Source organism: Neofelis nebulosa, chromosome 10, assembly GCF_028018385.1.
Source record: "Neofelis nebulosa isolate mNeoNeb1 chromosome 10, mNeoNeb1.pri, whole genome shotgun sequence".
Lineage (NCBI taxonomy): Eukaryota > Metazoa > Chordata > Mammalia > Carnivora > Felidae > Neofelis > Neofelis nebulosa.
In genome coordinates, this window is record NC_080791.1 from 115,456,991 (window position 1) to 115,467,463 (window position 10,473).

The 10,473-nt window shown below is 65.7% G+C and overlaps 1 protein-coding gene across 1 annotated transcript; it reads right to left on the minus strand.

The window, feature by feature from the left end:
* Positions 1 to 204: 204 nt before the first annotated feature.
* Positions 205 to 9,453, minus strand: PKP3 (plakophilin 3). Its single transcript, XM_058690180.1, has 14 exons — positions 9,321 to 9,453; positions 7,547 to 7,742; positions 5,367 to 5,446; positions 4,602 to 5,227; positions 4,386 to 4,509; positions 3,766 to 3,970; positions 3,252 to 3,426; positions 2,698 to 2,815; positions 2,456 to 2,626; positions 2,195 to 2,380; positions 1,320 to 1,473; positions 920 to 1,112; positions 755 to 842; positions 205 to 544 (listed from the first exon to the last, which is right to left on the minus strand). Exons 1-14 carry the CDS (start codon positions 9,399 to 9,401, stop codon positions 509 to 511), a joined length of 2,433 nt encoding a protein of 810 aa, XP_058546163.1. The 5' UTR covers positions 9,402 to 9,453; the 3' UTR covers positions 205 to 508.
* Between the last annotated feature and the right edge of the window lie 1,020 nt (positions 9,454 to 10,473).

Here is a 10,473-nt window from a genome sequence, read left to right on the forward strand (position 1 = left end):
GGGCTGCCTCTGCTGTCTGCCCTGGTCCCTCCAGTTCTCTCCCCACCGGATACTCTTGTCCTGGCCCTGGGCATTCTGACCTGGAGAAGCATCTGAGTGACTCGGGGTGAGTATCATCAGGGGCAGGCACGGCTCTGCTCAGGGACGCTGCTGAGTCCCTGGCTTGGACCCCCAGGTCGAGCCGGCCGAAGAAAATTGCAGGACTGTGTCCATAGCTATCTTTATTCTCAGCACTGACAGTTCACCACCTCTGCCCAATGACCCGGTCACCACCCCACACACCGAGCAGCCTCAAGCCCTGCCCTACCCCTACCCTATAGAAGCCAAATCCCTAAAACAGCGCCCCCATGCCCTCCCTGGTGCCTGGGCCCCTGCAAAGTGGCAGACGGGGCTCCCGTGACAGGCCCCAGGCCATCAGCCTTCTCCGCCAGGCTGGCCAGCGAGCAGCGCAGTGCTGAGCCTATCCCTTGGAGGCTAGGCGACGTTGCATCCTCCAGGAAGGCCTCACCTATGGGCCCAGGAAGTCCTCCTTTCGATAGCCTTTCTGCAGTGGACAGGGGGGCCCAGAGTCAGGGTTCCTGCCCGCGGGCCCTGTGGTCCCCATGCCCCACTCCTCCCTGGGTCTCTGGTCTCCTTTCTCATGTTCCCCACTTCCCGAGTCTTCTGTTCCACGTGAGATGCCAGGTCTGTTCCCTGCCAGCCGATGTCCCGCCCCCGGGGCCGGCCCTGCCTGCCCTGGGTCGCCAGAACATACCGCCCGGAAGTCTCGGTGGAGCTTGCTGTATTGCCACAGGTTGGCCAGGAGGCTGGAGGCTGCTCGGGAGGACTTCTCACTGTCGGGGCTGGGGTGGGGCGGGAAGGGCAGGGGTCAGCAGGAGGACAGGCTAGGCCGCGAGGGAGGGTGCTGGAGGGGCCTCACCTGTCCCGCTTCTTCTTGATGAAGACCAGCTTTCGGAGCCCGTCAAAATAGAGCAAGTCTCGGGCAGCGATGGGACTGGCCACCACCAGGTTGTTGAGCACGGCTATGATGTTGACCAGCACGTCGGCGGGGGGACACTTCTCGCCCACGCTGCCCGGCAGCTTCTCGATCAGGTGACTCACCACCTTGGTGGCTGCCGGGAGGCCGGGAGGCAGGGAGGTCAGGAAGGCAGCCTCCACTCCTGGCCGCCTGCCCACCCCCCGTTCCGCACCCCCCATCTATCCGCTCAGCTCTAGCTTGCCAGGGGCTCGCCCAAACGGGCAGCAGGAAAGAAACTCAGGGGTGAGCCCGGCTAGGCACGGTGAGGGCAGAGCCCGGGCTGCGGGGTGGCCGGACTCACACATCTCGTCCTTGTTTCTGGCATTCCGAGACAGGTTTCGGATGAGGCCAGTCAGCGAGCGGAGCTGGTGGTGGTCAGCGGTCCGAACCCGGTCGAGCAGTGGGTTCAGGACGCGCTCCTGCTCTAGAGCCAGGCGGCTCAGCACGCCCGCCCACTGCGGGTAGGAGAGGAGCTGGTGAGCGCCGCGGGTTGGGGCTCTTCTCTGTCCCTGTCCGTCTCCCTCCCCAAAACCCTGAGGCAGGACTGGACCCCACCGTCTCTCACCTGCTCTGTTCTTTCTGCTTCTGCCCTCACAGCCCAGCCAGGAGCCTCATCACGTGTGACTTGGGTCAGCCCCTTCTCAGCTCACGACTCTCCCTAAACCCTCAGGGATCCTGGGGGCCTGTCCCGTCTGGGACACTGGCCTCACACTCCTGGCTGCCCCTCCTGTCCCCTGCCTCTTGCACCCCTGGCAGCGTCCTGTCCCCTCGGTGTCCCCTGCCTCCCACACCCCTGGCTGCGTGTCCTGTCCCCTCCTGTGTCCCCTGCGTCTCACACCCCTGGCGGCACGTCCTGTCCCCTCCGGTGTTCCCCACCTCTCGCATCCCTGGCTGTGTGTCCTGTCCCCTCCAGTGTCCCCTGCCTCTCGCATCCCTGGCTGCGTGTCCTGTCCCCTCCGGTGTCCCCTGCCTCTCGCACCCCTGGCAGCGTCCTGTCCCCTCCGGTGTCCCCTGCCTCTCGCACCCCTGGAGGCACGTCCTGTCCCTTCCGTCTTGGGTTTTGGCTCATTCACCTGGCTGTGTTCATCCCGCTCCAACAGACTAAACTGGAAAGCTCCTGCACCCTCCTCATTCACCCTTCGTGTCCCCAGTGCAAGGCCACACGTGGGTCCTCACCCTGCGGTCGCCCGCAGTGATGTTCTGCAGTGCTCCCGCGGCTGCCTCGGTCGTGTGTGGGTTGAGTTCACAGCGCTGCAGCAGCCGGTTGTACAGCCCCACGATCTGGGGGCTCCACAGCCACTCAAGACCCTTGGGGTCCTTAGACACCTCGGCGAAGGTCAGTGCATCAGCCGTGAGGGGCAGCTGGGTGGGAGGTGTGGAGGGTCAGCTGGGTTCGGGCCGGGGGCCCTGCTCCCAGCTGCCCAGGCCCGCGCCCACCTCTCGAAGCCGCCGGCTCTGCGGCGTGAAGCAGCCCACCACCTCGCCGGGTGGCGCCCCAGCCGTGTCCCTGCGGCCCCGGCCCTCGAGCCGCTGCAGGGCGGAGGGCGGCATCTCATCGTACAGGCGGTAGGACAGGTTCCTCAGCACGCACACGGCGTTCTCCACACTCTGCAGGGGGCGGACCGTGGTCAGCGTGGGCCAGAACCCCCCAGGACCTTTCGGCAGTGGCCGCCCCTCACCTTGTCCTCACACTTGCCCACGTCCAGGGCGTGGTTGATGTAGGTGACCAGGGCATCCACCAGCCCGTGGCACTCACGCATCTTCTGGCGAGTGGCCTGGGAAGCTGAGCTGAGGTTCCTGCGGACGGAGGCAGACCGGGGACCCCCCCCCCAGTGGGAACCAGTCCCAAGGGCCGAGCCCTTGAGCCCCAGTCACCTCCTTGCCCTGAGCTGGGCCCCGCCCCCTGGCCCCTGCAGCCCCTCTGCATGCCCATCCCCCCCTCCCGCCAAGTGTCCAGAGTGGAGGGGAGCCTGTGGACCCCAGGGCCTGCTGCCACCTGACATATCACCGCTCTGCCTGGGACCAGCTGCCTGTCCCACTTCTGTGCCAGCACCCGTACCTTGCGTGGCCGGTCTGCTTCTGCCTGCCGCCCTGGCCAGCCCCACCCTGCCATTCAGACCTGGGACTCAAGTGCCCCTTCTCCAGGCCTCCCCTGCCCCCTTCCAGGCACCCCGTTCTTTCCCCACGGCCACCGTCTTAGCCTCTCTCTCTGCTGCCCCCCGCCCCGGCGCACCTGAGGAAGCCCGTGGCATTATAGAAGATTTCAGCCTCAGAGGCATTCTGCTGGATGAGGGGTGGTCCTCCGGCCCCCGAGAGGGGGCTCAGCACCAGGTCGGTGAGCTGTTCCAGTGTGTCCCTGGCCAGGCGATCCTTCAGATGGTCGCTGGAGGACAGGTTCCACAGGATCCCTGGGGCAGGCGGGGCCGTGGCCATGGTCAGCAGTCGCCCACTGGTCCCCTCCAGCCCCTCCAGGGAGGGCGGGGATGAGGACCCCAACCTCTCCCAGGGCCCCTCCTGGCGTTTGGAGCCTCGCTCGAGAGCCCCATGGGGAGAGCCTGCATACAACCTACAGGTCACGGGGCTGTGACACAGCCGAGAGACAATGCTTGGGGACACGGGGCCTGGGGGCTGGAGGCTAGCTGCACACATATGGCACAAGAACAGTCGGGACCAATGGAAGTGGCGGGGACAGAGGAACAGAGAATGGAGGGAGGGAAGGAGAGGGCTGGCGTGGGCTGGCAGGGCACCTGTGACGTTCTTGCGCAGCTCGTCGTCATGCTCCCGCAGCGTGCGCAGCAGCTCGAAGATGCCGTTCTCCTCCACCAGGGCCAGCTTGTTGTCCGCGTTGTCGTAGATGAGGTTGCGCATGGCGCCCGTGGCGTGGCGTTGCACCTCCTGGTTGGCGTGGTTGAAGAGCTTCACCAGCCTGGGCACAGCCTGAAGGCTGCGGGCCTGCACGCACGGGCATGCGGGTGTGAGCAACGGGCGCACAGGCGTGTGCAGGCGGGTGCAAGTACGGGAGGGCGTGTGCTGGTGACGGAGACGTGCAGGTGTACGCAGGCGTGTCAGGCGTGTGCGGGGGTGCGCAGGTGTCTTTAGATGTGTGCAGATGCGTGTAGGTGTGTGCAGGTGTGTGCAGAGGCACGCAGCTGTCCTTGTACTTATGCACATCCCTTCCTCCTGCCCCTCATCTGCTGGGGAGGCTCTGGGCCAAAGGGGGGTCTGCCTGCCCAGTCAGCGTGGGGACCGTTGAGGGGTGGTTAGGGACCGGAGATTAATGACAAGTGGGAGGATCACCGAGGGTGGTAGGCAGGGGTGTTCACGGACCAGTGGGCCACAGGTGGCACCAGCGGGGGCGGTCGGTCACCTGCTTCTTGGCTGCCGCGTCGCTATAGCACTTGTGCTGGATGTAGGCTGCTCCCAGCACCTGCAGGTTGGGGTCTGAGGCCATGAGGTACTTGACTGCTGAGGGCAGGTCGATGTCGTCAAATCTGTAGGGACGGGGGCCAGGAGGGGTCAGGCTGACCCCGGGGCCGGGCCAGGGCCGTGGCAGAAGTCCCCTCCCAAGCCAGGCCCAGCTCACCCGCTGCTGAGCCTCTGCAGAGTGCGGTGGCCACCGTAGCTGTCCAGTCCACGCACATCCGGCAGGTGGCTGGAGTCGGCCAGGCTCAGGCTGAGGCTGCGCACAGATGGTGCTCGGGCCACAGGCTCCAGGACACCCCCTGGGGCCACCCCGGCCACGCCTCGGCTGCGGTGGCCGCTCTGGAATCGCTGCAGGGTCCGCATGGCCGGCGCACGGATGGTCCGGCTGGGCGGCCCCTCAGCGGCTCCCGGCCAGTCCAAGCCCCCTGACCGGCCAGAGCTGGCCTGGCGCTCGTAGCCAAAGGCCCTGTAGGCGGAGGCAGCTGGGGGCTCCAGCTGCTCGGATACCACGCTGTAGCGGTCATCCAGGCCCCCGGCCCCTAGCCTCAGCGAGCGCAGGGACAACGTGTCGTAGTCCACCCGGCTCCCCGCCCCCCCACGCTCGTGGAAGGACGTGGGCCGGGTAGGCATGGGTGCGGCAGGCTGGGCTCCCCCGTACCCCGCGACCCCAAAGGCGCTGCCCCCGTTGTGGGCAGAGCTCAGCCTCCGACTAGAGCTCAGATCCACAGCTGAGCGGGAGGACCAGGAGGCCGGGCTGTAGGCAGGCTTGGCAACGGGCCGGAAGGTCTGCGGGGCAGGGAGGAGAGCAGTGAGTGGGTGCTGGGGGCTCACCTGGCACCAGCCCCTCTCCCTGACCCTGCAGCTCCCAGCTTCCCCCAGAGCCTCCCCCACGAGCCTCTCCTGAGGCTGGAGAGAGTGTACTCACAGAGACGTTGTCCCCACCGAGGCTCTGAGAGCGCGAGCTGAAGCCAGACTGCAGGGTGTGGTAGTGACCGTGGGATGTGCCTGCCGACAGGGACAGTGGTGGCCTGGCTGGGCCAGATGCCTCATGGGTCTCCTCCGCTTGTGGGTCAACCCTGTTCGGACCTCTCCCACAGCCCCCTGCCCCTCCAGCTGTGCTGGGGGATGGGCACGCTCACCACCCCCACCCCCCCCACCCCCACCCCCGACCCCCTGGCTGCCTGGGAAGTGTGCCGGGACCCCATCAACTCTCTAGTCCCTGCCAGGACACACACCTGACCCCCTCCTCCAGGAAGCCACACTGACCTCTGTGAGCCCGTCCTTTGCTGTGGCCACACGGGAGTGATGCCACACTCGCCAAGGACACACAGTTCCCTGTCCCACCTGGAAAAGCCACGCCCGCCCCATCCAGCCACGCAGAAACTGAGGCTGCTGGCGCCAGCCCGACTCTGTGGTGAGTGGACAGACGGGGGGGTGGGCGAAGGGGTGGAGAGATGGCAGAGGAGGAGGAGGGAGGGCTGGTCGGACCGTTGGAAGGAGGGGTGGATGGACAGATGGATGGCTGGTTTGATAGACAACAGGTGCATGAGCTGGAAACACTGAGGACGGTTGGGTGAAGGTCAGACCAAGGCAGAGCAGGGGGACGGACTGGGGTGAGGTGGCTCCGGCGTCTCTGGACAGGGAGGAGGTGCCCGGAGGGGATCAGCCTCTGCCAGGGTCCCTGCTAGGGCCATATCTTGGGGGAGAAGAGTCACATGTCCCCAGAGAGCCTAGGCAGGGTGAGTGGCTGAAAGGACTCATGATGTGAGTGAAGGGAGGGGGCCTCAGCCCCTCCCCCGGCCTCTTCCAACTAGGTCTGGGGGGCTCCCCTCCCAGTACATTCCCCAGACCCGCCCTGGTTAATGAGGCTTCTGGGCAGGGGCTATTAACCCTTTGACGCTAGTGAGGCTCAGCCTGGGGGGACACACCCCCAGCCTGGGGACCTTACTCCCACCGCCAAATTATAATCCTCCCCCTAATTGGCAGGGTAGCCAGGGTGGTAATTAACCCTTCCCTGCTCCCTCCTCCACCCCATGACCCCTGGGCACCCAACTACTTAGCCACCAGCAAGGCTGAGGCCCAGGGAGGAGAGGAATCCAGGCTGCTCTGGCAGGCCCCTATGCTGGCTGACCCTCTCCCCCCGTGTCTGGCCAGCATCTGGAGACCTGTCCTGGGAAAGGGCCCTCTAAAGGTCACGTGAACCACTGTGGAACTGGTGTCTTGGCTCCTGACATCCTGGGAAGTTCACCTTACTATCTAACCTTGATCCCTGTTGCTGCAGTCTGGCCAGGGAGGAAATGGCATTTCTAGAACAACTGCTCTGAACTCACTGTGTTTGTGGGATCCTTTAACAGGCATGCGCCCACATGCACACACACACATCCACACACACATGCATGCACACTCACGCATTTGCTCTCGAACTCACACACACGCTGGTAGAGCCGGGGTTCCGACACAGGGCGGTCTGCCCGCACCGAGGCGGCACTCCCCCACCCGATGTTCTCGGGAATAATATCTGGGTCACTCCTGCGGGCCCCCCACCCCCACCCCGCCGCAATTCCACAGGGAGACCCCGGTCCAGACAGGCAGGTGGCTCTGGTCCAGGCTTCCCAGACCCGCCCCCTCACGTTTCTGTCTGCTTACTCCCTTGGGGCCTGGAGGGTGGTGGGGAGGGACGCTGGAGTCTGGGTGTCTGTGTCTCAGGGTGTTTGTGTCTTAGTGGGACTGACGTGTATGTCTGCGCGCCCGAGGCCGCGTGCGAGCCTGTGTTACGTGGGACCGGACGTGTGCGCGGTCCCGTTTTGCCGACAGAGGCAGGCCCGGGTGGCCTGCCATGTGCCGACGGCGGCGCTCGGGGCGGAAGGGGCGGCGGGGCCCGAGCTCGGGGGTCCCTGCCGGCTGGTGGGAGGCCGCACCCATGCCTTCTCCCACACCTGGCGGGCGGGGCGGGTGACTCAGTGCGAGGCCTCGGTGAGTCAGGGCGCTGAACCCCATGCCGGCTCTACCCCGGCCTCTGGCCCTCGTACCGCCACACCCACCGAGGCCACCTCTGCCCACTGCCGTTCCCGCTGCCCGGCACCCACCCTGCAGGCGCCCGCTTACCTCTGGCCACCTCGGTGGCGCCCTCGGGCTCCGCCGCCCCGTTGTGCCGAGCCTGCCGGCCCAGCTGCAGGAGGCGGGCGCAGACCTGCTCCTGGACGCGGGCCGCCCGCAGCCGCTCAGCGTCGGGCCCCTCTGCACCCCGGCGGTCCAGCTGCAGGTCGGAGGGCAGCGCCAGGGAGCACACGCCGGCCTCGGGCTGCAGGGCCGACAGCAGGAAGTTACTGTCCTGCATGGCGGCAGGCGTGCGGGGCTGGGTGTGCGCCCGGCCTGGGCCGCCGGGCCTCCTCGGCCTGAGCAGTCTTCACCGTCCCGTCCCCGAAGTCCCCTCCCCACTGGCCTCGCCCAGAGCCAGCCTGGAGACAGACGCCTGCCCAGCCCTGAGCTTGGCTGGGGGCGGGGACACCTGGGCCAGGTGAGAGGGAGGGGCCACCACCAGCTTAAGGTGGAATTTGGGCGGAAGAACAGGCCCCACGTCCCGGCCTGGCCTCCCCGTTCCTTCCGTCTGTTCCGGGACGGGGCGGCAGGGTCCGGGCCCATCTGGGTTCCCCGGCCACAGTGGGGCCTTTGGGGTAGGGGCGGGATAGTCAGGCCCCACTGTCCTGAGTGTCAGGGAAGGGCCAGGTTAGGTCACTGGGGAACCTATGGCCAGCCACCTCCAGGAGTCTGAAGGGAGGGATCTTCCCTCCCTGGGTGACTGGGGGCCCTGAGCCAGGCAGGGGTCAGCATCCTGGGTCACTATTAGGAATCAGGGGTTGATGCTAAGGGTGAGGACTGAGGACAAAGGGCTTGGGGTGGGGGAGCTTTCGGGCAGAAGAGGGCCCCATGGACCTTGATCTTTGGTGCCCAGGAGACCCCAGAAGCATACAGATAGACTTGGCCCACACCCTAGTCTTGTGACCCTCTGGATCTCTGTCCTGTAGACCCCAGAAGTTGCCCCCATCTCCCCAACTTCTGCAGAGGCCTCCAAAGGGCTGGCTTGGCCCTCTCTCTCACCCCTCCCTGGCTTCTGCCCCCCAGGCTGTGAGGTAGAAGGCCATTCCCTACATGTGAGTCAGGGCTCAGCTCAACAGAGCTCTGATGGGGCAGGGTAGGCAGGACTGCCACAAGGCATTGACTCAGAGCACCCCCCCTCCGCCCCCCCCCCATCCAGGCTGGGGGTGCAGGAGCAGAGGCTGTGTCAGCGGAGGAAGAACCCAGGAGTCTGGCAGAACAGTGATTAGGAGGGGTCGGCATCAGGGGTGGGGAGGGGGGCCCGGGCCTATCAGGGTTTGCCCCCAGAAAGTCTCCCTGGGGTGCTCCCATCCAGCTGGACCAGCATGCTGCAAGGCCTCCTGGGTAGGCTTGGAGTGAATCTAGGATAGGCCCTTGGTGGATGGAGTAGGGGCAAGGGGTGAGCTGGGCAGGGCTGGAGGGGTGGGGGGGTTGAGTGGCTTCAGGTACCTCCTGGGCCCCCTTGAGGAGTCACTGTGGGGCCCACCCTAACAGCCTCCTCTCTCCCATGGGAGTCCCTTACCCTGGCCCCTGAAGACAACTGCCTTAATCTGCAATCAGTCTTTTCAGGGGATGTAGCTCCAGGTGGGGATGGTGGATGGGGGCCTGGGGGTGAGGAGGGAGGTCAGGGTCAGAAGGCAGGCCTAGGGGTGAGGTCAGTGCTGGAGAGGAAGGGGCAGGGTGGGGACAGGCTCAAAGGGGAGGCGAGGGTCCTCGGAAAGGTCAAGGTGAAGCCTAGGGTGGGACTGCCGGGCCGAGGTGGGCGCTTGGGTGGGAGACCTACCGTGCTGGGGGTCTGGATCCTGCAGGCTCCATGGCTCAACCCAGAGGCCACTGCTACAGGCAGAGGGGTCCTGGACTCCATCCCAGGCCCAGCGCGTCCGTCTGGGGCGGCCTCTCACTGCAGGACGGGACTGTGGGGGCACCAGGAGGGCGGGGTGGGAACGCCCGCACGCCTAGCTCATCAGACCGGTTGCTTCCCTGGGAGACGTGTTTTGTGTGGAAAAATCCTGGGAGACAAGTTTGTGCGGCGCTGAGCTCACCTGAAGGCACACGCCTGGCACGGGCCTGGGGCCCGCCCTCCATCTGGGGTCTACCTGGGCCCACCTGGGGCCCTGCCTGGGGAACCAGCCTCGAGGCTGCAGGTAGGGGTTCAAAGGGCTTGTGGGGTAGCCCCAGGGGTAAGCCGGGTCAGCCGGGGCTGCAGAGGAGTGGAGGGGGCTTTGCTGGGGTGGCACGGCTGGCTCCCACTGCCCCAAAGCTGTGCTGAGCATCCCTGAGGATATGTGGACCCCTCCCCCACCGTGGACCTCTTACCTCTGTGGCCCAGCGTTCCTAGGAAGTCTGGGATTCTGGGCGCTGTAACCACCGCAGGGCCAGGGGGCTGGCTGTGGCCCAGACCTGTTACCAGCACTCTGAAGCCCAGGCTGGGAGCCACATCTGGCCTCTGCAACCAGCCTTCTGCTCTGTCCTCCTCAGAGTTCCCCTTTCCCTGTAGTGCAACGAAGATTCAAGCCTAGGCTTGATGGTAGGCTTCCTGGAGGAGGTGGGTTTGTGGCAAATGGAAGATCCATCTAGGGAGCTTAGAAAACAGATAGGGCCGTTTGTGGAGCAGGGCCTGGGAACCCGCGTCTAACCCTCCAGATGGCTATGGTGCATCATCAGTGTTGAGAACCTGAGGCCTGGGGCCTCCACGGGGGAGTAAGTTAGGCTCTCACTTGGGAGGTGGGCAGCTCCTGGGGGGAGCCTGGACTCTGCTCTGGGGAGTTCGAAGGAATGGCTGTGGCAGCTTGAGTGGGGTGACTTAGCATTTATACTCCTCCATTGCACTGGGCATAGAGGATGTGCCAGGTGGTCGACTGGAGGTGGGGACCCCCAGGCGGCTGTTGGAAAAACCTCTGGAAGAGGAGCGGGGGACAAAAATCAGGGGGCAAGGG